The sequence below is a fragment of the Pinus tabuliformis genome, chromosome 1_2 (genome assembly GCF_031772625.1).
Source record: "Pinus tabuliformis cultivar Carrire ecotype Pingquan chromosome 1_2, CPIR1, whole genome shotgun sequence".
NCBI classification, from domain to species: domain Eukaryota; kingdom Viridiplantae; phylum Streptophyta; class Pinopsida; order Pinales; family Pinaceae; genus Pinus; species Pinus tabuliformis.
Window position 1 is genome coordinate 520330554 of NC_142298.1, and position 27795 is coordinate 520358348.

General features: G+C 38.2%; 1 protein-coding gene across 2 annotated transcripts in view; it reads left to right on the top strand.

Moving 5' to 3' along the window:
• Nucleotides 1-17819, top strand: part of LOC149206627 (vacuolar protein sorting-associated protein 9A-like) — an 84159-nt gene extending 66340 nt beyond the window's left edge. For both annotated transcript variants that reach the window (XM_089395499.1, XM_089395500.1), the window contains one exon: nucleotides 16557-17819. In XM_089395499.1, the coding sequence (XP_089251625.1) occupies nucleotides 16557-17375 (819 nt within the window). In that variant the 3' untranslated portion in view covers nucleotides 17376-17819. The remainder of the gene's footprint in view (nucleotides 1-16556) is intronic.
• Nucleotides 17820-27795: the final 9976 nt, after the last annotated feature.

Genomic DNA, 27795 nt, shown 5'->3' on the forward strand with positions numbered 1-27795 from the left:
AGAGAGAAAAACCCGTAGGAAAAAACTCCAGCCCAAAAGAGAGAAAGATGCCAATGCTCAAATTATCATGGAGCTGAAATTGTAGATCCCACAACGATCCACTGAATGGAAAGAACATAGGCCTGTTCTAATCAAGAAGTACGAAATGTTGAAGTAACAAAACTATGAAGATGAGAGCCATGAAACCTCAATGAAGTCGGTCCACTCCAATGGCTAGCCCCAAGGGCGTTTGCTCATCCTCCATCATGGGCTCAACATGAGCCAATAGCTGACTCTCCAAAAATGGCCCATCCCACACACTATGTGTATCATTTGACTCAGGCTCCTCTATGTGGTCTCTATGCTGAATCATCAATCGCTCATCTACTCCTTGATCTCCTTCCCTCGTGGGAACAATTGGTTGCTCCCCGTACTCCTCTACCACACATGGATGCATATCTGGGCTACTGCCATCAACTCCACATGACTGCTCGTGCTCCTCAGAGGTATCATCGTGAGAACCCATGGACTCGTCTAACAAAGAGTCCTCATCCTGACAGACACAAAGAGTATCTCCTTGCTCTATCGCTGTCATCTCCTCAATGTCACTCAAGCATGAGTGGTCAGGACCCCAAGGTCCTTTGCAGATGAAGTAATGTCCCTTCCTCCTCAGCGCATTCTTGCTGCATGATCCACCAAACCTGAGTAGCTCCTCCCTGGTCAACTTTCTCCTGAATAACCCAATGTTCTGCTCAACCAAACTTTCGGCTAGCTCATAAATAGCGGGTGAAACCAGATGCTCTCTCCTCCAGAAAAACAACAATCAAGACTGCAACCCCGACAAATGGCATCACGACCTCTCATACATGATGACAAGATATACTGCATGTGCGCTATCAGTGTGTCAGAATGATGTTTCCTAATGCTGAAGAAGCATTGGAACATTTGTAGGATCAAATCATCACACTCAAGATCAAACATGATTTCATAAGTCCTAGTCATGGCCATAACTCCTAAAATCTCAAGCTTCTTCCCAAAGGTAGAGCTTGCATTGTTGTCCAAATCGTCGATAGTTTCTATCATCAGTTTGAAAACTCTCCTCATAACATCATCATTGTAAGGAGCTATAGGGGCGATTAGTCTCATGATGTTACTAAGACAAGATACAACTGGAAGTCTAACCCCTTCACAAGGTTCCCCCAAGAACTTGTGTTGTTTGAGAGCAAACATCGCTGGTTTTAGAGCCCAAATTAGTTTTTTCCCTTCTAACTGGCTCACTTTGCAAAGGAGTGCATCTAGTTCATCAAGTTTGAAAAGAACTTTCTAGGTGACCCTCGAGCATTTTAGATCTGTCCGAAGTGCAAGGATTTTGTGTCCTATTTCCTGCCTCTTTTGTGAATCTTTTGGTGGTTCTTGCTGGAGAAGGGTGTGGATCCCTTTTGAGAATGGTTTGTTGTTCTGGTTGGGTTTTTGGTCCACAAGAGCATCATGGTTTAAGGCATCAATTGTTGTATTGTTGTGTGGGTTTTTGAGGTATCTTAAAAAATGCATCATACAACAACTCTACTAGCACCCTGTTAGCCATATATAATGGACTATGGAAGCAATATTACACAACAAATATAGACTCAACTCTCACTATAGTGACAATACAACATCAACCCCTACAAACTTATAGGTCAAGACATACATGTATGCAAACTACAATAATAGCAGTACACGACTCATTTCAGCAAACATGACATGGTCAATTGATTCATCAATATAAGGCTTGTGGTAAAGGCAATTACAAATTTCCTCCCATATAGGTCTTTTCATCAAATGGCTCAGAAAGAAACAACAAAGACAATCTTACAACAACTAATTTTACAAATTGTAGGTAAATAGTCTACTGTAGGTGTGCTTTTTGTCAATTTCACAGTGCTGAAAAATGCCTTCAAAAATTTGCTATTGTTTTTTTATCAGCAAGGAATATAGCATCGCACAGTAGTGAATGACACCAAAGTAACATTTCATGGGAAAGAGAAATAAGAACCTGTTTTTATGTGACAGGGGCCTCCACAGGAAAGTGCTCTTCGTCTCTTTTTGAATGATGTTTCTCGCCCTAGGATAATTAGAGAGGCTTGTTCCCCAACAATAATGCCCACAACCTCAACGATAAAATGTTCCGGTCCAACGATTTTTGCAGTGGCTCAGGAAACTCTTCTAATCTCATATTGCTATACAACCACGATCAATCATTTCTCTAACTTACCCAATGCATAGGTATTTCTTGCTGCACACACTGGGAAAAGGATATGCACGAGTCTACACTGTGTTTACTGGAAGCCAACACATTGCCTAAAAATTACTTTAACGCATTAGTCACAACAATCTGTTCTCATATAGTAGACTCAAATCGTAGAAAATTGATCCAGTGCCCAGTGCTTAGTTCTTCCATCGATTAACTGGGTCATGTAACATACAGATACATTTACGACTGCTTCCAATCACATCGTAACCAAGTTGAACACGCCAAATCATTTTGCATACATACTGGTTCAGCTATGCCTCCAATTGCTCTATGCAAGAAATTGTTTCCAATCGCATTTCCAACAATTCAACACACATAGTAGGGACATACTTCACTGGCTCTAACTCCTCTGGCTTAATCAACGCACAGGTGTAACCATAGCACAACGATTGATCCAACATCCAGTGAACTTCTGATCGAAGCAGGCCATGACACCTGTATTAATTACCCACACTACTATCATAGTGAATGAAAAATCGTGAAATCAATGCATGGCTCTGTCTAAAGCTTGGGCCTGACCTGTTCTAGCCACACACATTTTCCTTGATGGTCGGTTGTATCTTGTTAGAATTTGGCTTGAATAATAACTTGCACTGAAAATGGTGAATCCGGGCCCCAATTATTGAGTGGTCTCCATTTTAAAGTAAGAAATTCGGTCACCACATCGAACTTCCTCCTTGGTACTGGAAGTCCTCGGAAAGATTGATGAATTGGATAATTCGGCCCTGAAATTTCTCCTTTAATTCGGCCTCTGCACAAAAATGTTTATGCCTAGAGTTGGAGTGTACTTAGTACTCGAAAAAGAAACCTTGATTATTCTGGATTGGCTGTGATGTCGTTCTCCAGGGCTTGGGAATTTCGACTCCACACTTCAGAATAATTCTGCATGGTAAAAAAAATATGAATTCGCTCTTCCCAAACAAAATATTTCTCACTGCACGTCCTAAAATTTCGATTTTCATAATTTGTAAGTAGCCCCATAAACTTTGATCAACATAAACATAATATTTTACAGCCCCATCAAAAGAAAAATTTAATATATGTCGATTCTCCCTTTAAAATTAGAATGGCCCAATTTAAATAAAATTCACAAGCAGGCTCACTTGTAACATTGAGTGAATTTGCATGCAACAATTTCTCAGAAATTTTGTGGCATAGTTAGTGAGAGAATTTGCTGAGCTCTTTTAATAAGCTCTTATTCTGTTGCAAAAACTAGGTCTCTGACTTCTTTGGCAAAACCCTCCGACAATAATCATTGCAATTGTAAACTGAAAACCACACGCTGAGTTGAGACCGAAGCTCTGATACCACTGTAATGTCCCAAACGAAAAAAATTTGGAACAAGCACTTGCATAGGATTATCATGCACTTAGCAGAAGATTGCCATGTAAAATTAAACAGAAAAAGCACTGCAATCCTATAACACAATGAACAGGAACAACCTCAACTTTATTATATTAGATAAATTGACAGAAGATTGCCATGTAAAATTAAACAGAAAAAGCACTGCAATCCCATAACACAATGAACATGAACAACCTCAACTTTATTATATTAGATGAATTGGGGTTTATATGCACATACAACCCATATAGCTGAGATAAACTGGCCTCAAACAGATCTACAATAATTCCGCAATCGGCCTCCAAAACAAACTGAAAACCAATAAGCAACGACCTGTGAATCTTGAATGGATTCACCAAGGGAAGAGATGGGTGCTTGCCCACTCTCACTGAATCACCCAAGGGTTTCCGTCCTGGGGCTACTGCTGGAGTAGAGAACCGGGTTCTCAACCTCTCATACAAGAAACAATATCAGATCCAAGATGTCTCCAAATGGTCTCCTCCTCCCCTTTTATAGATCTGATGGATAGATCTCCAAGCCTCTAGAAGCATCTTATTTTATTATTATTCTATAAGCTCCTCCATTGACTTTATCTTAAGTGACCTTTAATTTTATTTTATTTCACTCAAGTCACTTTTGGCCCTTTTTCTCCAATTAATTATTTTTCTTTAATTAAATGACTAATTAAAGTCATTTTTAACTAAGAAAAATGGCAAATCGCCCACCATACTCTCTTCGACCACTGGAAGTCTCTTCTCAGAATCCCATCTTGTAGGTCTTCTCGTTTCGATTCCAACGAGCTATTACACTGAGGTGTTCCATCAATTAATCTCCCCGGAATGCCACCCCGAGCATAATTAATTAAGTTATGCCCAATAATAATGCTGATTCTTGAAAGTTGTCAGAATGCAGCAGAACAAAAGGCAAACTATGCGGATGATGGAATATGCGAAGCGAATGCCATCAAATCCCATAAAACCTCCTCAGACTTCCATTGGGACCCTTGATGGCATAAACCTGCTCCACTGACCTGGCCATCCCCTGCCCTGGCTATCCACCCTGGTTGTACTATGAAGAAGAATAAAAATGGGGACATGAAAATGAAGCCCATGGTGTGGCAATCAATGCTCTGCATGAATGAAGGCCCATGGCTATGAACGCTCACCCTACAAATTCCATTGTGATCCTCTGAAGGGCTTGGATCCCATATAGGGAGGCCAAGTCCAAGATGAAAACCCACTTGCAATCCTGTATAAGATCCAATGTGGATCCTCACCTTCAAATACAATGATTCATTAGTGCAATCTGTTGGAATATGTAACTAGGTTCAGTCTTCATAATGACACGTGTAATCATGATTTTCTGTAATGAGAAAAATAAATTTGATATTGTTTTCTTGAGGCATGGGTTTCATGCTCAAGAGGAATTTATTTTATAGGTCAAGCTCCCATTGAGAGCTTCTAGGGTTTATGGGTCATTGCCATGTATGAATGACCCATTTGAGCATGTTACATAGTGTAAAAAGAATTTATTTGAGTCAAAGTCAAGTCAAAGAACCCTACAAGACCAAGTCATGATGCCATATTTAAGTCGGCCTACACTCAAGAACAAATCGACCTAAAAGAAGCAGTTTGACCTTATGAGAAGCCTATATAAAGGAGACTTCAACCTCACTTGGAGACACACACTTCACTCACACAAGTTCGATCACAAGAAAGGAAAGATTGCAAAGAAGAAGAGGACATAGGAGGAAGAGTAAACTGAGTTTTTGGAATTGTTTCTAGGCTACTTCTCTCCACACATGCGAAGGAATTAGGGTTCATGTTGCTGCAGTAAAAGCTAAGTTGCGGAAGTGAAGTTAGGTCATCAAGAAGGGCCATTCTGGAAGCCGAATTCTTTAGGAGAGAGAATCTACCCAAGTGAAGGAGAAAGGAACAAGATCACACCATCATTTATCACATGTGTTAGGGTTAGGGTTTCTACAGAAGAAGTTGCTAGGCAGGTCGAATTTGTAGAAGAAACTGTTGGGCAGGTCGAAGTTGCAAAAGAAGTTGTTGGGCAGGTCGAAGTTGCAAAAGACGCTGCTAGGAAGGTCTAAGTTGCAGAAGAAGCTGCTGGAAGTCAGAATTTTCAGAAGTTGCTAGAAGCAAGGTTTGAATTGGTCTTGGAGGTTCTTGGTCAAGGGTGAAAGGTCTTGGAATTTGTCAATTGAAGGTCTATAAGAAGAGAGAATTTTGGTGGGTTTTCCTCTCAAGTTGGAGAGGTTTTGGCCCTGGCTGATTGCCTACATCTTGTGTTCTATTGGCTTATTGTTTTTTATGGTTTGGTAGTTGTTGATGAAAAGAATACCAATAATAATCAAGTGAAAGAAGAAGTTAATCAAGAAAAATAAAAAATACACCACAAACAATTATCAAGTCATCCTATGTTGTTGCCCAAGTTTCTCAACATGGTATCAGAGCTAAAGTGACAAGTCAAGGAAGGGTAGCTTAATGTAGGACACTCAAGGGCCGAAACACTAGAAGATCATCAAGAACATCAATCATCAAAGAAGTTTCTAAAGACTTCAAAAACCCTAGTTCGTTCAAAAAAAGACTCTACACTTCAAGCATTCTTGGGAACCTCACTCAACCATCACCTCGAGAAGAAGGAGACCTCAAAAGACCCTACCTCTACTCAAATTAAGAAGAACCTCAAATTGAAGCATCTTGAAGTCTACACATCCAAGGGAAGCAAGAAGAGAGGCATTATCATTATCATTCAAGGTGATCTCCCTCTCCTTGAGTCAAGGATCACTTTTGAAGGAAGACATCTTCATCAAGAAGTCATCCTCCAATATCAATATCATCATCAAAATCAAGAAGGCAGCTGGTTGAAGATACTGTCATCAAAGAGTATATTCACAAGTGTATCTTTATGTCCACATTTGAATCTATCAAAATGTCTTTTTGCAAGGAAAGCAACAAGTTGGTTGGGGCATCAAACTTTCTTGCATGGAAGAAGAGGACAGATTTGATCCTCATAGAAAATGAAGTTGTAGACCATGTTAAGGGCTCAATCACTAAACCTCCAAAGGAAGAAGCTCAAGCACTTGCAAAGTACATGAAAGGGGAAGTAAGGGCACAAAGGATTCTCATAGAATCCATCAAATATCCCCTCATTCCCTATGTATCAAAGTTAGAAACATCAAAAGAAATATACGACAAACTTGTAGAATTGTTCTTCGTAAGCACTGCAGGAGAAGTGATCTCATTAAGACAATAACTCTACAAGATGAAGATATCAAAAGAAGAAGGAATAGCCTCATACTTTATGAGGGTGTCAGAAATTAGAGACCAACTACAAGAGTTGCGAGAAATAATGTCTGATAAGAAATAACAATTATAGTGTTCAATGCACTACCAGAGGAATGGGGCAACTTTACATTAAGCATGTATGGAAAGAAGGAAGCTAACCCATTCAATGAACTTTGGTCACCATGCAAAATTGAAGAAACCAGGATGAAGGCAAAAAACGACGTAGGATCAAACGAGCAAACAAAAGAATTTGTTGCCATGGCTAAGAGAAAAGGAAAGTTTGGGAAGTTTGGTCCTCAGAAAAGGAAGAATATGGAAAAGGTTCAATGTTATGGATGCCAATAATATGGGCACTACAAGAGAGATTGTCCCAAACTCAAGAAGGAAAACAACAAAAGAGGAAGGGAAGAAGCCCATATCATTGAAGAAGTGGAAGACGCTGAAAAGAAGAAATCAATGGAGGAAGTAAAAGATCTCTACTATGTTTGAGATAATCTTCTCCACTTGGTTCTTTTCAGTTTTTGTAAAGTATAGCCATCATGGTAAGAAAGGTTAGAGACATGATAGGATGCATCATTTAGAGATGGCATCATAATAACATACGATGGAAGCAAGAGCTCATGAAGCTTGAAAGATAGCTGAAGTAGAAGACTGTGGTAGTCATCATTAGAAGGAAGTAGCTCTTTATAACCTCATTAGAAGCATAAGTAGTACTTATGAAAGAAGTCATCTAGTGTAGAGCTCATCATTATAAAGGAGCATTTGCAGGATGAGGATAATCAAAATCCTCCATTGGAATCTTCATTAGAAGGTACATCTCTTGGAAGAAGCAAGTGTCTCACTAAGAATACCACCTTGAATGGGATTCATTATTTGGAAGAATGATGGTATGATGACAAAGGAATACAACATGTCGAGATGGTTGAAATACTCTTAATGAAGGAAAGGAAGATGTTGAAGGAAGTCGAGATGACCAAAAGAAGAAAAGAGGTATGTATGCATGTGTTTGATAAGTTAGGTCATGTCATCATATAGTTGCAAATAGCTGTATACTCTACCTCATGAGTATAATCAAAAGAAAGGGTTCTCTTCGGTTGGAAAGATGCATTGAAGGCATGATTCACATATTGGCTAGATGAAATCAACATAATATGTCCTCATATGAAATATGAGTTGGTTGACAAAGATGAAGGAACTATGATTGGAAGTTCTCGGGAAGCAATACGTGAATAAAGAAAAGAAGAGATCATGAAAGATGCAACTATAGTCACCTAGAAAAGACAATCAACATCTGATGATGAGAAGAATTGGCCATGATATCTCCATGGGAAAGATATGAAAACCTTGGAAAGTCTGGAAAGAAAGAAGACCCTTGACAATTGAATATCTTGGAGATGTGTCAACATATATGCAAGATGATGAAGGGCCATCACAAAAGGTAATTTTGATTTGATTTGATTTTTTATTTTTGAACAATATCTGGATGGGCTAATACATGACCACTGAAAGAGAATTGTGGATGTCATCTACAAATAAGTACTCATATGGAAGGATGGAAGATCTTGAAGAATACATGATGTGGAAAAGGTAGTTGTATGAAGGAAAGCTAGATATGGACTAGCATATCACTTTCCGATGAAAAGAAGGATGACATGACTGACATGGTTCATGAAGGAAGTGATGGATGGTCAATGCCATACAAGACGAAGAAGATGAAACTCATGACATCGAATGAAGGAGCTCTACAAGCAGCTAAAGGTCCCATGATCTCCACCAAAGAAGAGATAGATGTTGCTAGAAATAGGTCCCTAGTTAAGAGGGAGCCTGGAAGCGAGTTTCTGGTAAAGAAGAAACTTGGAAAACAAGTCCCTAACTAAGTGGGAGCCTGGAAGCGCGTTTCTGGTAAAGAATAAACTTGGAAAGCAAGTCCCTAGCTAAGTGGGAGCTTGGGTACATTTCTTCATAAGAATGGGTATATCCTCCCTAGTGGAGAGGGAGAGATAGGCACATCATTCTTGTCTTCACATGGGAAGAAAGAATGGAGGATTGGGTAAGCATCTGGCATCTGATACTCTTTGAGGATGTGGTAGGGAATCCAAGATAAGAGTAGTCGTAGAGGACTGATATTCTTTGAGGACTGGGAATCCAAGATAAGAATAGTCTTGGGTGGGATATGTTCCTTGAGAGATAATGATGAAGGTGTCTATAAATCATTGGTCTCACCAACATTGTGCTCTGATATTGTGGAGAGATAGAGTTGTTAGTCAAGGCCTTGCTATGTGACAATGCTGGTTGATATGATGCTAAACAAATGGGTTACCAATCCGACTCTTCTTATGAGAATTCTTCAGATTGAAAATGTCCAAGTACCTTGTATGGATTATGAATACCTCCCTAGTTAAGAGGGAGTGTTGAAATATGCAACTAGGTTCGGTCTTTATAATGATAGATGTAATCATGATTTTATGTAATGAGAAAAATAAATTTGATATTGTTTTCTTGAGACATGGGTTTCATGCTTAAGAGGAATTTATTTTATAGGTCAAGCTCCCATTGAGAGCTTCTAGGGTTTATGAGTCATTGCCATGTATGAATGACCCATTTGAGCATGTTACATATTGTAAAAATAATTTATTTGAGTCAAAGTCAAGTAAAAAAACCCTCCAAGATCAAGTCATGATGCAATATTTAAGTCGGCCTACACTCGAAAGTTCAAAACCAAGTCGGCCTAAAGAAGCAATTCTACCCTATGAGAAGCCTATATAAAGGAGACTTCGACCTCACTTGGAGACACACACTTCACTCACACAAGTTCAATCACAAGAAAGGAAATGATTGTGAAGAAGAAGAGGACGAAGGGGGAAGAGAAAATTGAGTTTTTGGAATTGTTTCTGGGTTACGTCTCTCCACACGTGCAAAGGAATTAGGGTTCATGTTGTCGCAGTAAAAGCCAAGTTGCAGAAGTGAAGTTAGGTCATGAAGAAGAGCCATTCTGAAAGTTGAATTCTCTAGGAGAGAGAATCTACCCAAGCGAAGGAGAAAGGAACAAGATCACACCATCATTTATCACACGAGTTAGGGTTAGGGTTTTTGCAGAAGAAGCTGCTGGGCAGGTCGAAGTTGTAGAAGAAGTTGCTGGACAGGTCTAAGTTGCAGAAGAAGTTGCTAGGCGAGTCTATGTTGCAGAAGAAGCTGTTGGAAGTCAAAATTTTCAGAAGTTGCTAGAAGCAAGATTTGACTTGGTCTTGGAGGTTCTTGGTCAAGGGTGAAAGGTCTTGGAATTTGTCAATTGAAGGTCTATAAAAAGAGAATGAATTCTGGTGGGTTTTCCTCTTAAGTTGGAGAGGTTTTGGCCCTGACTGATCATCTACATCTTGTACTATTGTCTTAATGTTCTTTATGGTTTGGTAGCTGTTTGATGAAAAGAATACTAATAATAATCAAGTGAAAGAAGAAGCTAATCAAGAAAAGTAAAAAATACACCACAAACAGTTACCAAAGAAAGAGAAATCATCCTATGTAGCTGCCCAGTTTTCTCAACACAATCGAGTAAATAAGCTTGTTAATCAAGGGTGGAAGTGAGACTTCATAGTGGACTCACCTTTCAAATTTGGGGCTTTGAACATGTAATAGTGTTACCTCCTTGTAGGAGAGGTTAATGAAGGACCCTATTAGGTGTTTTCAACCTTTAAGGGAATAACTGGTCCAAGTTGCATCCTTCAAATGGTAGGTGTCATGTGAAATAATGATGGAGCAGAGTGGGGACATAGGGAAGGCTTCAAGCCACATTCCATGGTACAAGGGTAGATACGATGAGGGTGGCCCACACCTTGGGTATATGAATGTAGGAGGAAGAAATCGTGGTACATGAGTTACCCCGACTTTTGTTTTTCCACCCTTCTTCATTTGTTTTTTGCTATTGATTTTTTTTGCTTATTGCTCGGGGTCAAGGGGATGAGAGCATGATGTGTAAGATGTAGCAGTGATTACCCCCTTAAGGTGGGGTAGTTCATCGCCCACCAAGGGTTGGGACATTCATGGGTTCCTTAATGATGCAAAGGGGCACTCATAGGGGCCCTAGGAACTAGGGTGATGGCCATAATGATAAGGGGTAGAGCTCATGTTTGGTTTTTGCCCACATGCTAAATTTTATTGTCTCGACCATCTTTTGCATTTTGTGGTACATTTCCTGTTGTATGTGGCCATATTATGCTTTTATCTTTTTTTGGTTGCATCAACCTTTGGGACATCGTTCCAAGCCCAATCCAAGGTGTGGACAAGGGGAAGGGGATGCTAACACCTTGTGAACCCAATGGACAAATGTGGACCTAGATGGGAAATTTTGAAAATGGCTTGTATGAGTGGAGGGTGAGATATATATGGTATAGGGAAGCGGGACCACGTAACTAGAATTAGGGTTAAAAAAATATAATGCCCTTCCAAAAGTTCATAGTCAGTGAAGAAGATCCCACATGACTAGGATTTAGGATTAACCCTCGAGTTAATGTAAGGGAACAAGGGTATAGTCAAGACTCAAAACCCTTCTTCCGTCCAAGTCTCCCAATAATCCATACCCAAGTGTGCCCAAGAAAAATAAGCATAAATACCCAATTGCATAATGAAAAATCATGCCTTTGGGATTGGATGACCCACCTTCAAACATACAATCATGACATATGAGCGAGGGTACACAATAGCTGGCTCAGGTGGTGGAGAAAAGTAACACATCAAAGCTATTAGGTGGCTGCTGGCTGCCGGCTGAAGACAAATCTTAGGAGAAAAATTCTCTATGGGGTCACCCACTGCTGGTGGGTAACAAGAAGCAAGTAAAAGGAAAAATATATGGATGTTTTATTCAATTTTTCAAATATGTCAGTAAGTTTGCTTCTTAAAGAACTAGAATCACTTAGAAAAATAAGATGTTAAGTCTATTAGCTATGCTATTACTGGTAATTACCAAATGTTGTACTCGGTACAATTAGGGTCACCAAGAAGAATACTTGTACAATTAAGGTTATGCGATTGGTTGGATCCTTTTCTAATGGTAATAATCCAGGGTCAAATTTGATGCCTACAATTTTGTGCACATGCACAATTTTTCTCTGCCAGGATGTGCTCAAGCCTCATATCCTACCCCTGTTAAAGTTGTCCACCCCAATCCTCTATAAACTATATCGTTTGATCGATAAAAATGATGGCATGGACATAAGACGATAATAATAATTTTTGACACTGGCTGTGCATGTCAATGCTACTTTACATCCTTGTAATTACCAATTCATATAGTTGCAAATAGCTGTATACTCTACCTCATGAGTATAATCAAAAGAAAGGGTTCTCTTCGGTTGGAAAGATGCATTGAAGGCATGATTCACATATTGGCTAGATGAAATCAACATAATATGTCCTCATATGAAATATGAGTTGGTTGACAAAGATGAAGGAACTATGATTGGAAGTTCTCGGGAAACAATACGTGAATAAAGAAAAGAAGAGATCATGAAAGATGCAACTATAGTCACCTAGAAAAGACAATCAACATCTGATGATGAGAAGAATTGGCCATGATATCTCCATGGGAAAGATATGAAAACCTTGGAAAGTCTGGAAAGAAAGAAGACCCTTGACAATTGAATATCTTGGAGATGTGTCAACATATATGCAAGATGATGAAGGGCCATCACAAAAGGTAATTTTGATTTGATTTGATTTTTTATTTTTGAACAATATCTGGATGGGCTAATACATGACCACTGAAAGAGAATTGTGGATGTCATCTACAAATAAGTACTCATGTGGAAGGATGGAAGATCTTGAAGGATACATGATGTGGAAAAGGTAGTTGTATGAAGGAAAGCTAGATATGGACTAGCATATCACTTTCCGATGAAAGGAAGGATGACATGACTGACATGGTTCATGAAGGAAAGTGATGGATGGTCAATGCCCTACAAGACGAAGAAGATGAAATTCATGACATCGAATGAAGGAGCTCTACAAGCAGCTAAAGGTCCCATGATCTCCACCAAAGAAGAGATAGTTGTTGCTAGAAATAGGTCCCTAGTTAAGAGGGAGCCTGGAAGCAAGTTTCTGGTAAAGAAGAAACTTGGAAAGCAAGTCCCTAACTAAGTGGGAGCCTGGAAGCGCGTTTCTGGTAAAGAATAAACTTGGAAAGCAAGTCCCTAGCTAAGTGGGAGCTTGGGTACATTTCTTCATAAGAATGGGTATATCCTCCCTAGTGGAGAGGGAGAGATAGGCACATCATTCTTGTCTTCACATGGGAAGAAAGAATGGAGGATTGGGTAAGCATCTGGCATCTGATACTCTTTGAGGATGTGGTAGGGAATCCAAGATAAGAGTAGTCGTAGAGGACTGCTATTCTTTGAGGACTGGGAATCCAAGATAAGAATAGTCTTGGGTGGGATATGTTCCTTGAGAGAGAATGATGAAGCTGTCTATAAATCATTGGTCTCACCATCATTGTGCTCTGATATTGTGGAGAGATAGAGTTGTTAGTCAAGGCCTTGCTATGTGACAATGCTGGTTGATATGATGCTAAACAAATGGGTTACCAATCCGACTCTTCTTATGAGAATTCTTCAGATTGAAAATGTCCAAGTACCTTGTATGGATTATGGATACCTCTCTAGTTAAGAGGGAGTGTTGAAATATGCAACTAGGTTCGGTCTTTATAATGATAGATGTAATCATGATTTTATGTAATGAGAAAAATAAATTTGATATTGTTTTCTTGAGACATGGGTTTCATGCTTAAGAGGAATTTATTTTATAGGTCAAGCTCCCATTGAGAGCTTCTAGGGTTTATGAGTCATTGTCATGTATGAATGACCCATTTGAGCATGTTACATATTGTAAAAATAATTTATTTGAGTCAAAGTCAAGTAAAAAAACCCTCCAAGATCAAGTCATGATGCAATATTTAAGTCGGCCTACACTCGAAAGTTCAAAACCAAGTCGGCCTAAAGAAGCAATTCAACCCAATGAGAAGCCTATATAAAGGAGACATCGACCTCACTTGGAGAGACACACTTCACTCACACAAGTTCAATCACAAGAAAGGAAAAGAGTGCGAAGAAGAAGAGGACGAAGGAGGAAGAGAAAATTGAGTTTTTGGAATTGTTTCTGGGTTACTTCTCTCCACACGTGCAAAGGAATTAGGGTTCATGTTGTTGCAGTAAAAGCCAAGTTGCAGAAGTGAAGTTAGGTCATCAAGAAGAGCCATTCTGGAAGTTGAATTCTCTAGGAGAGAGAATCTACCCAAGCGAAGGAGAAAGGAACAAGATCACACCATCATTTCTCACACGTGTTAGGGTTAGGGTTTTTGCAGAAGAAGCTGTTGGGCAGGTCGAAGTTGTAGAAGAAGTTGCTGGACAGGTCGAAGTTGCAGAAGAAGTTGCTAGGCGAGTCTATGTTGCAGAAGAAGCTGTTGGAAGTCAAAATTTTCAGAAGTTGCTAGAAGCAAGATTTGACTTGGTCTTGGAGGTTCTTGGTCAAGGGTGAAAGGTCTTGGAATTTGTCAATTGAAGGTCTATAAAAAGAGAATGAATTCTGGTGGGTTTTCCTCTTAAGTTGGAGAGGTTTTGGCCCTGACTGATCATCTACATCTTGTACTATTGTCTTAATGTTCTTTATGGTTTGGTAGCTGTTTGATGAAAAGAATACTAATAATAATCAAGTGAAAGAAGAAGCTAATCAAGAAAAGTAAAAAATACACCACAAACAGTTACCAAAGAAAGAGAAATCATCCTATGTAGCTGCCCAGTTTTCTCAACACAATCGAGTAAATAAGCTTGTTAATCAAGGGTGGAAGTGAGACTTCATAGTGGACTAACCTTTCAAATTTGGGGCTTTGAACATGTAATAGTGTTACCTCCTTGTAGGAGAGGTTAATGAAGGACCCTATTAGGTGTTTTCAACCTTTAAGGGAATAACTGGTCCAAGTTGCATCCTTCAAATGGTAGGTGTCATGTGAAATAATGATGGAGCAGAGTGGGGACATAGGGAAGGCTTCAAGCCACATTCCATGGTACAAGGGTAGATACGATGAGGGTGGCCCACACCTTGGGTATATGAATGTAGGAGGAAGAAATCGTGGTACATGAGTTACCCCGACTTTTGTTTTTCCACCCTTCTTCATTTGTTTTTTGCTATTGATTTTTTTTGCTTATTGCTCGGGGGTCAAGGGTATGAGAGCATGATGTGTAAGATGTAGCAGTGATTACCCCTTTACGGTGGGGTAGTTCATCGCCCACCAAGGGTTGGCACATTCATGGGTTCCTTAATGATGCAAAGGGGCACCCATAGGGGCCCTAGGAACTAGGGTGATGGCCATAATGATAAGGGGTAGAGCTCATGTTTGGTTTTTGCCCACATGCTAAACTTTATTGTCTCGACCATCATTTGCATTTTGTGGTACATTTCCTGTTGTATGTGGCCATATTATGCTTTTATCTTTTTTTGGTTGCATCAACTTTTGGGACATCGTTCCAAGCCCAATCCAATCTGTGGACAAGGGGAAGGGGATGCTAACACCTTGTGAACCCAATGGACAAATGTGGACCTAGATGGGAAATTTTGAAAATGGCTTGTATGAGTGGAGGGTGAGATATATATGGTATAGGGAAGCGGGACCACGTAACTAGAATTAGGGTTAAAAAAATATAATGCCCTTCCAAAAGTTCATAGTCAGTGAAGAAGATCCCACATGACTAGGATTTAGGATTAACCCTCGAGTTAATGTAAGGGAACAAGGGTATAGTCAAGACTCAAAACCCTTCTTCCGTCCAAGTCTCCCAATAATCCATACCCAAGTGTGCCCAAGAAAAATAAGCATAAATACCCAATTGCATAATGAAAAATCATGCCTTTGGGATTGGATGACCCACCTTCAAACATACAATCATGACATATGAGCGAGGGTACACAATAGCTGGCTCAGGTGGTGGAGAAAAGTAACACATCAAAGCTATTAGGTGGCTGCTGGCTGCCGGCTGAAGACAAATCTTAGGAGAAAAATTCTCTATGGGGTCACCCACTGCTGGTGGGTAACAAGAAGCAAGTAAAAGGAAAAATATATGGATGTTTTATTCAATTTTTCAAATATGTCAGTAAGTTTGCTTCTTAAAGAACTAGAATCACTTAGAAAAATAAGATGTTAAGTCTATTAGCTATGCTATTACTGGTAATTACCAAATGTTGTACTCGGTACAATTAGGGTCACCAAGAAGAATACTTGTACAATTAAGGTTATGCGATTGGTTGGATCCTTTTCTAATGGTAATAATCCAGGGTCAAATTTGATGCCTACAATTTTGTGCACATGCACAATTTTTCTCTGCCAGGATGTGCTCAAGCCTCATATCCTACCCCTGTTAAAGTTGTCCACCCCAATCCTCTATAAACTATATCGTTTGATCGATAAAAATGATGGCATGGACATAAGACGATAATAATAATTTTTGACACTGGCTGTGCATGTCAATGCTACTTTACATCCTTGTAATTACCAATTCCATATCCACTGAAATGCTAAAATGAAATTCTCTCAGGTTGATTTCACTTTTCATAGTCTTGTTCCATAATAAGAACTGATTATAAGGGATTGACATTGTCACTATATACAGGCAAATCCTCCTCTACTTCATTCAAATCTCTTATATATTCAACGATACAGACAACAATCGAGGCTTGTGTCAGAAGCGGCATACTACTTCACAAATTTGGTTTCTGCTGAGTCTTTCATTGCAGATTTGGATGCTGGATCTCTTTCAATGGACAAAGAGGAATTTGAAAGGAGCATGCAGGTAGCAAAATTGTCTTTGAATGATTCGTTGTTACATCCAGAATGTCATTCAAGTGATTTCTTGTCAGAAACAGTGTCTTCTATGACAGATGCAAATGCTTTTGAGGCACAAGAACTGAATTTACATCGAAGAGGAAAATCAGAAAGTACTCTATCTCTCCATAATGAAGAGCTTCATACCCAAATAAATGAAGATGGCTATGGCCAGATAATGGAAAAAGGTATTCTAGGACCTAACAAAAACAATGAAGGAATGAATAACTTTGACTCAGCAGATATGTCTGTAGCAAAGCTAGAAAGCAAAGGGGCCAGTGCTGTTTTGCATGCAGAACGTACTGGCCAACTTGCTAGGGAGTATCCATTTTTGTATACAAGTGCTGGGGAATTGAGGATACAAGATGTTGAATCATTGCTAAATTCTTATAAAGAACTTGTGCTGAAATATGTATCACTTTCTAAAGCTGTGGAAGCATTATTATCACTCAAAGCAAAAGCTTCATTTGTCATTGGGAAGGCAGATTCTGATGGTTCACAGCATACAAGAAATCAACAGGATAAAGAAATTGAATTAGTTTCTAGCTCAACCATATTGAATGAAGATTGCATAGGATCCAAAAATGAAGACTGTGCTGAACTTTAGACAGAATTTTCATAAAGATGGTTCCTTTTTTATTACAGAATCATATTTTCTTGCTACTTTCCTATTTACAATTGACAAGGATCTCCCTGATGGTGAAGTACAATCCAGGGCTCAGAGAACATTGAGACGGGACAATATTAGTATGCCTGAAATCAGTACCAGAAAGAGATTACTGCTAAGAATTCATGTGGCAAGGGTACAGTGTTGACTTCTGATTTGAAAGAATGTTTCACCCCAGTCAGCAACTTCTTCAGAGGCATCCTTCTCTGAAGCAATCTCCAACCATGAAAAGGGTAGCGGGGATTCATAGAAAATGATTGGGTTTGGTCTATTGAGCTCTCTTTTTAGTGGTTAAAAATTAAAATCCTTTGTGAGGGATGAGAGGAGGAGAGGGGGTATCCAGACCTTTCTAAGCTTCTCTGGAAGATTGCATTTGAGGGAGCATGCCTTCAGTTGATAGTTTCTATGAATCCAGACTTGATCAATGTGGTCTCCATGTTTCCTGTTTGATCTTGTCTGAGGTTCATTTTTCTCACCTTCGGTCTTTTGTAATAATAGTCTTTCCACACAGATGGCATGTTCAGGTGATTTTGTGAGTCTTTAGATTTAAATATTATATCAAATTTTTAGTAGAATCAGGTCTCATTATTTTTATGTTTCCATGCACGTTCAATGTTCTAACTCCAATAATTGACATCTAGAATCCAGAAATAACTTCAAAGTTAAAACGACGGTTCTATCGACCATCAAATTTTATTAAAGGAGGTTTTTCATGGTGCTTTTAGTATTTGACTATTGAAACATTGCTTTGTTGCTGTTGCATAACGGTTTATTTGAGTGGAAGTATATCCATGCAAGAGTTTCGCAACTTATCCATTTTTAAATAGTATTGGGGCACTTCTAAACGAAGTTATGTATTATTATACCTGTCACTGGCAGGATATAACATATTCAGTTTTTCATTGACTTGCTATTAGTTTTTTTTGGCTAAAAAAATTTAAAATCTACCCAAAGTTTAACATTATGAAATTAAATTTATTATTTTTAAATAAATTTTATTTCTATTTATCTCAAATATGATTGGTTAAAATGTCTACCCTCTTATTGTGTAATGATTGCAAGAATTGATTTTTGTGTACTCTATTATTGATTACTATGTACTATATCACTAATGGTTTGTAATTAAATTCAAAAATTTCATTTTCTCATTGGTGTTGAGTTTTGAATAAACAATTTTTATGAGTTTTATTTTTTAATTTACAATGTAAAAAAATTATAAATTTAAAAAAAATGTAAAAATAATGTGTATAATTTGTACAACTCTCATTATATCAATCTATACTCTAATGACATGACATGTGTACTATAATATGAGCATTATATAAAAAAATTGCAATCATTCAATATTAAATAAATAATTATTAATTTGTTATCATTCTCTTCAATATCAATTATATATATATATATATATATATATATATATATATATAACCTTTATCTACAAAAAAAAAATGTTTAATTATATTAAAAGAATTAATAAAAAAGGTTAAACAAATATTCATATAACTCATTTTACAATTTTATTTTTGTTTGAAGTACATACAACACATCATGACATTTGACATTAAAATATTTTATTAAACTAAGCGGCAGGGAACGCTAGGGAGTATCAGAGGAAATTTCAACTACTTTATTAATAATTGTGTCACGTAAGGGAGTATCAGAAGAAATTTCAACTCAAAAATAGCCACTTAATGTCATGTGGACAATTTTTTAATATATCATTTTTACTTTTATATTTTTATCAAAATTATCCAAATAAATATAATCGTATATATATTTTATATTTATATTAATTTATTAACATCCGGTTTAATAAAAATTGAATTTAATATTTCCATATGTATGTGGGCATTTGACAATTTTTTAATATATCATTTTTATTTTTATATTTTTATCAAAATTATCCAAATATATAATCGTATATATATTTTATATTTAAATTAATTTATTAACATCAGATTTAATAAATTTTGAATTTATTATTTCCATATATATGTGGGCAATTTTTTAATATATCATTTTTGTTTTTATATTTTTATCAAAATTATCCAAATAAATATAATCGTGTATATATATATATATATATATATATATATATATATATATTATTTAAATTAATTTATTAACATCAGATTAATAAAATTTGAATTTAATATTCTCAAATAAATATGTCTCTCACACATACACACACACACACACATATATATATATATAAATAAAAATTAAATTTAAGAATTTATATTTAAATTAACTTATTTAACACAAGATTTTAGACGCTGGTACACACATTATAAAGGAGGCTAGTAGGGTGAGAAGGGAGAGGGAGTCGAGGGTTTTCCAAGATCAACGATTGAATCGCCTCTGCATCATACAATATGGAAACAACGACGCCAATGGAGGGTGCAACAGCCCTGCTTTGCGTACTGTCTTGCTTCGCGTCCAACAAGTTGCTGAAAGATCCGGCAGACAAGCGTCTCAAGTGAGGGATGCTGCAGTGAGCAAGACGAAACCAGTGTTGCTGATCAAGGAAGGTTATGACGCTGGCCATTGTCACTTCAGGGAAAACTATGTGCAGGAGCTCCTGGACAATGTGTCAGAGAAGGAATCAAAACTGGAAAGGGGCACTATATGGGTTTTACCCATGAAAAAAGGGTTTATTTTGTCCCAGCCTCACTTGCAATATCCAGGACTGCATAGCCGAGGCAATGTCCACCAGGCATCTCTACTTGGGTATGAGCCGCGACCCCTCCTGCAGCAACAGGTAGGCAAGGAGATGTATGGGTTACCTGGCACTCCAAGCGATGCCGCTAACGCTGTGCATCAACCAATCTGGCTAGAGGTATACTGTAGCAACGGATCTGCTGCCCTCAAACTGGCGCGAGAGAGGATTGGAGCAGAGGGGCCCGCTGCGTCCCAGTATACAACAAGACAGGGGAGAAACTGCGCAGAGGTATGGAGGCCGACATCTGTGGTCCCAATAAAAAGTGAGGCAATGGAAGATTTCTTAAAAAAGGACCCATACAAACCAGATCCGGAGGAAATATGGCGAGGACAAAATACAAGAAACAAGGGTGCATTGGGGTTTACTGGGAAAATTTCCAATCCTATGGATCGAGGCTCCAAAGCGGAGGTTTCAATCTGCAAGGGTGAAGAACAGATACAAATCTTTATCAAATTGATTGGGGTAGACATCACTGCATGCGGATCAGAAGGGGGCTAAATATACAAGAGTTAAAGAAGGAAATCCAGAACCAACTTGGAACCCCCACCAAATACCAAAATCTGATATATACAGGTCGCAGTCTATAGGATTTCCATTCACTTCAGGAATATGGTATCAACAATGATTCAACCATCATTCTTAATTTGAGATTGCGCGGCGGATGCAATGGAGACAACTCTAAAAATATAGGCTCCTTTCATGATGCAGTCAAAGGAAAGGAAAAAATGCAACACAAATCAGCACCAGCACCAGAGCTACCAGGCCCCTATATTGTGGATCAAAAAATGGAATCCCCAATGTTACAAGTAACTCTGCCAGAGGTAACTGAACTACACACTGATCTATCCAAAAATGCTGTCATTTGTAGATTTAATGGCTTTTGGCCAAAAACCGATGCTTTGTATCAATGGATTTTTTCCACATGGACACCCAACTGTGAAATCCACCTATGATCAAAAGGTTTCTTCATAGTTAGATTCAACACAGAACAAGAACGAGACAATATTATCAATCAAGGGCCTTGGTTTTGGGGCATTGCTGGCCTCTTCACCACCCCTTGGTTTGCTGATTTTGATGCAAATACTATGAAAGTCTCATCAATGCTTGTTTGGGTGAGGCTACACAACCTCCCTCTACACCTCTGGCATCACAAGGTCTTATTATCCATTGGGAATACTTTGGGGAAATTCATAAAAATAGATGAAGACAGAGTGAGCATGGGAATCTTCACTTTTGCCAGAATCTGTGTAGAAGTGGACTTGAGTCAGGGGTTACTTGATCACATTACATTGAACTACAACAACACACTGAGGACTCAACCACTTGATTATGAGAACACAACATTCAGATGTCACAGATGCATGCAAACAGGGCACCTCCAAAACTCCTGCCCACTAGTCAGAAAGGACCCCAAAGGCAACAAAAAACAACAAAAAAAGCCCAAAGGATGGCAACATACCAATCTGATGGAAGAAGAGAACATGCAGACAAAACCTACAGGGAACCAATCAGCGCATGGCATACAATTGGAACAGAAATATACTCAGGAGTTTGATTCCTTAGAGACACATCCGGGGCTAGACAATATACAATAGCAACAAGAACCTCAGCTGGAAGTTGGCGGCATCAAAAGAACACATGGATCTGAAGGATCAGAATCTGACAAAGAACTTCCCATGATCACAATGGAAAATCAGCTTGCCATTACTACACCCTCCCCCAAACCTGATGGATGGTGAAGGGTGGAGAAGAAGAAGTGCAGAAAAGCATAGGCCAGCTTGATCTCATTTTTTCTTTCTTGTAACTTTTGCCTCATGCTATTACATGGACAACGATCTACATATGCTTTAAGCATCTACAAAATGTAATTTTTTCATTATGAATAAAATTACGGATTTTTCTTATGGGAAAAAAAAACACAAGATTTAAAAACTATAAATTTCTAAAACATAAAAAGAAAATAATTTTCTAATGCTCAATCCATGATTTACGCTTTATTAAAAACACATCCAACCCATGATTTACCCTTCATTAAAAATATTCTCAATATTATAACTTTTATAGATAAAGATATTGATTTTATTTTTAATATTTAATATAGTTTTAGGTCACTGGACATCATTCACGCTCAAGGTAGGTAAATTATATTATTAAAAAAATTGTCATGTCATATTAGGTAACTAGTCACACCTGTATCTCTTTTAAATTTTAAAGGATTTAGATTGACTTACACATTATGACATGGAAATTCAATGTTAACTTTTTAAAATCAAATTTCTTTTAATTGGCACATGTTGTTTTTACAACATCAGACAAAGATTCTCCCACAGGGTCATGCTACTTTGACTAGTGGGGAATGATACATTCACCCAAAGAAACCATGATGATTTGGATGGACCATGTTAATTTGGCTAAAGGTGAATGGTCCAGGGGCAAACATCTCCCTTGGGGTCACGCTGATTTGACTAGGGGATGTTGATTTTCAAAGAGAAATATGATCTTCTCATATGATAATTACTTTCCAGTGATTTCTTAATAAAGCCATCTTATGTCACATATATCATTAAGTAACTATACATAGAAAATCTCAACAGTAATGCAATAATGATAGTAGGATCATAGACAACAAAGTACAAAAGAGACAAAACTTTCACCCGGGAAATCCAAATTTGGGAGAAAACCTAGCAATCTTTTATGAGAGAAAACTTAGCAATCTTTTTTAGCAGAAATTATTCAATTCAACAAAAGGTACAATTTGATATTCTTAAGTCAAGCTTGGTCAACCTAGACCAAGATTTCATCACTAGTCAAATAGCTAATCAACTTTTGGTCAAGCCTGGTTAACCAGGGCGAAATTTGGCGTTCTGCAACAACTGGTGAACTCAATCAAATTGCATAGAAGTAGCTTAGTCAATTGTCTAGAAAATCAGTCAACCCTGCCTAAATTGTTTTTGGTCCACTGTTGGTCAACGCATGCCATATGTTGGTCAAAATTCAGCCTTATCCTCTTTCTCCTTTGCATGTGTGAACAAAAGATCAGATTGTGTGATGATCCAAATTATGCCAAATGAAGGAGGTTGAATGTGAATATATAATGGTCAAAGGAGGTAAGGTTGACCAAGGCTCACACCCATTCCTATGGTGGGGCCAACCTGTCATTTTGGGGCCAACTTGTGCTCCAAAATTTGTAATTTAAATTTAAATTTCTTTTTCTTTCAAAGGTCGACATATGTAGCTAGGGAATATTGAATGCAACTACCCAAAAATCATCACTCCCTCTTAGCTAGGGGGGTATTCACCTTGAGTTCCTCAGATGTCCTCTTTGTTGAACAATTTCTCCATCCCAAGAAAGATTGAATGAGGCCACTATGTTAATATATCCATCCACTTCATGTTCTATCCTAGAACCATGTGGAAAGTATCCTGCATCAGAATCATGCAAAGGATCTAGTTACCCACTAGTTAAATATCCTTTGCAAATGGATCTAGTCACTCACTAGCCAAATACCTTTTTGCGATATGGTCAGGTATCCCCTAACCATAGTAAACACAACTAGTCCTGGGTCACCAACTATCCAAGTCATCACTTGGAACCAAGTCAGTATCCCTGAGCAATGGTGAAACCCTAGGCCAATTTACCATTCCTTCATGTCATCACATGATACTTGAATGGTAAAAACACTTGCTTGATGTTATGGGACACTCACTCTACCCACTAGCCAAGTAACCCTTGATAATATGGTTAGAACCTTCTGACCGGGGAGCATTCTGAGCCTTGTTTCTCTCTGGGCAATCACCCTAGCCACATTACATGGTTCCTAGTCAATATCCTTGACCTAGGGGGGATATTTTCCCGTGATGCTAAAACATCAACACTCCCTCTAACCGAGGGAAGCATTCTCAACCATTCCAAGCTTGTCCTTGAAGTAAACAAACTTCATCTTGAGACAGAGGCTTTATGAGAATGTTGGCAACCTCATCATCCATAGAAAATGTATTGGAGCCTCATTGCTCCCTTTTATACCATGTTTGGGATGTAATGGTAGTTGATCTCAATGTGCTTCGACCTATCATCACAGTCATCTCCAATGCCTGATCAAACAATCCTACGAGCTGCTTCCGAAGCCATATTGCTTCACAACTCGCTAAACTAGCTGCAATATACTCAACCTCTACAGTGTTGAGTGTGACAATTGTCTGCTTCCTGCTCATCTAGGGTATCATAGCAGAACATGTTATTGCACAAACTAGTAGGCCTAGTGAAATCATGGGTGCGTCACTGACAAACCAATATTATATCACGTGTGTTCATATTGGGGCATTAAAAATGGAAAGATCACAAAATAATATATTGGGGTTATAATGAGGGCATAAAGGGTTTTAATATACCATACAATAATATATATAACCTAAGGTATTGTTTATACGAATTTTTGGCCAAGTGGAGGGAAAAATGCACCATATTTTTAGAGAATGTTGGGAGCAGCATAGCTACACATCACCTGCAGAGGGAAAGAGTGGGAAAGGTGAGTGGGAAAGGTCGCATTTGCAATCAAGCCTCTCCGCAACCATAAGCCTTTCTGTGATTCTAAGTTTGAACCTTAAGCCTTTCTGCATTTCTAGCTTGAGCAAGACACGAGCAGTAGAGGGAAAAAGTGGGAAAGGTCGCATTTTGTAGTTAAGCCTCTCTGCAACCCTAAGACTTTTTGCATTTCTAGCTTGAGCAAGACACAATCAGTAGAGGGAAAGAGTGGGAAAGGTGAGTGGGAAAGGTCGCATTTTGCAGTCAAGCCTCTCTGCAACCCTAAGCCTTTATGTGTTTCTGAGTTTGAACCCTAAGCCTTTCCGCATTTCTAGCTTGAGCAAGGCAGGAGCAAGACCACCTTTCTACCTTTCCAACTTGAGCAAGTTTTTCCTACAAGACAACCTTTTTGCTTTTCCAGCTTGAGAAAGTTTTTCCTACAAGACAACCTTTCTTCCTTTCCAGCTTGAGTAAGACCTACTTCTTTTGTTCGAATCTCTGAGCCTTGTTTTCTTGCTTCTACAACCAAGCAACACAACAACCAAGCTACCTCGTTTCCACCCACCCAACTAATCTCTCGTTCTCATTCTGGAGGGAGACCATAACCCAAAATTAATGTGTTGTGTCCAGCTACTATAACCTTCATGATCAAGGATTTACAAAATGACGGGTTCTACAAACACCTAACACAAACAGAAGAAGAGGTGAGGAGTCAGCTTGTGGAGTGAAACAAGCGGTATTAGCAGTTGATTCAAAGTGTTGCCTAGCGAATCTCTATAATATACAGGTATATCCTTAAATAATGCTCTTGGCTCCTTCACAAACATGCTCACAATTTCGACTTCTTTTAAGAAAAATTGATAGACTTCAGACTTCAGAATTTTAGCGTCTTCAATTTGGATTTTGACTTTGCAAAACGTGCTCAGAACTTTCTTCATGTAGCTTGAACTTCAAAACTTCGATAACCTTTGATAGTGGTCTCAAAATAGGACTGATGCCCAACATAGCCCTTCAACTAATGCATAGGAGTGGATATTTTGGAGATTGTCCTTCTAGGGCTTATGCATAGAACCATACACAAATTTCGAACTATAGATAGAGGGTTTTACTCCTTTCTAGGATTGATGTAGTTTCCAATAGGAGGGCCTTAAGTGTTTTGAAAAACTAGAATAGTCCATTCTTAATAATTTCACTGATCAGTGATGTACATACCAAAGTTTGCATAGATGTTCATAAATTTGGTGATTTGGAAGATGCAAACCTAGTGGGCACTTTTTTTTTTTTTTAGCTAATGTGAAGACGTGCGACTTCTATTATGCTACTAGATAATTCTTTTGACTCTTCACAAATATGCTCCTTATGCCTTTTCTCTACTAAAGAAGGTTTGCGGTCTTGATTGTAGAGATAAGAGGACTCTGTTGATTTCTGCGTTTCATTGTCCAAGACTTGGGTAAATTGGTATGCAAAGCAGAAATACTCGTGTTCCTCTAGAGCAACAAATTCATCATCAAGGATTTCATAACTTGTGTAATGTTGATACTCATGATCAGAAATGCCAATGTTTGGTGCAAAATCCATATTGTTGTCATATTTGGAGCAAAGTCTCTTTTCCTCGAAGGGATATTCTATCCTCAATTCTTATGACAAGTCTAGGGAGGTTAGTCCAACACTGTTATAACATGACACAATTTCAAAACCCTCCTGACGGATGCTTGTGAAGGGCTCAAAATTAGACTTCCCCTCTTCTTCGTGATCACCAAACATCAGTGGTCCATGCAAGTAGTGTATAGGACTTTCCTCTACCCAACCCCAAATATATGGTCGAATGATTGATGCATACCGATGAGAGGATCATTATGTGTGTCAAGGCTTATGTTTTCGTTATTATGATTATCATGTACATAAGCCATAAGAGAAGAGCGTGCTCTTATTTTTAGTTTTGAGCATTAATCCCACGCCAAATTCATCTCAAAATTGCTACTACTTTCTTCTTCTAGATCTGCAACACTATTTCATATGGGGCAACCGATAAAAACTTCACCAACCTAATGCCAATCCTCACTAGAAAGAGTGACACATGTATCATTTGAAGGTGGTGTAATAATTCCATCACAGTTTTCATGGTGGTACACATTTATGTGTTCAACAATCACTTTAGATGCTAAAATGGCCCTCCTTCCTGTCATTGCTGCCACAAGGTTGTTCGTGTTACAAATATCTAGTGTTTTCATATTCAAATTCTGAGCACAATCCCTCTTCCATAGATGCTCCACTTTCATCCCCAACAATGTTATCATTGCCTTCAAAAAGACCAAGGAGGCCTTCCTCTTGTAGGGTTGTCAATAAATCTTGATATGTACCATCAAATTTCTGAACCTTGGGTGGCAATGCTTTTGGAAGATTTCAACTAGAGCTTTGAGAGAATGTATGCTCTTTGGGCTGCAAGAATGCTTCAACTGGCCACCATTCCCTTATCCCAAAGAAAGAATAAATAACCTTATCATGGAATCTTCATGTCTTCCATCAATTCCCATATATGCTTCATAAATGCCAGGACATGTGGGGCAGTAGCAAAATCGTTCCCCTCAAACTGTGGAAGGTCCTTGCTATAGCTTGGAGGACATGATTTTTGTGTCACAACCTATTATTATTTGATACACAGAAATATAATATGCCCAGAAACTTAGATGTGTATAAATTCATCACATGAAACTCCTATTCTATAATCTCTCATACTTCCATGAAAATTTCATTACAAAGGTGAAATATTTATAGTGTAATCTACAACTACCTTGAGCGATGTATAAGATATTCCTATAATAAATTGTGGATGGAACTTTCAACCATAATTGCACCTAGAGAAGTGAGGTGATCTTACATCCCAATTAGATGAGATGTATAACATCTGTTTGTATGTCCATCACATTAGTAAAATAAATTGGAAAAAATTGTTGGGCAGAAAAAAAATGGTTAAATTCAAGACTGTCCCTTTAATTGTAATTGTTCCTAGATAAATGAGGTGCACTTGTGGTCTAGTTCGATGATATGTGTCACACGTGTGAAAAAAATAAAAAATAAAATAAAACATGCATAGATCCATCTTAACCACAATA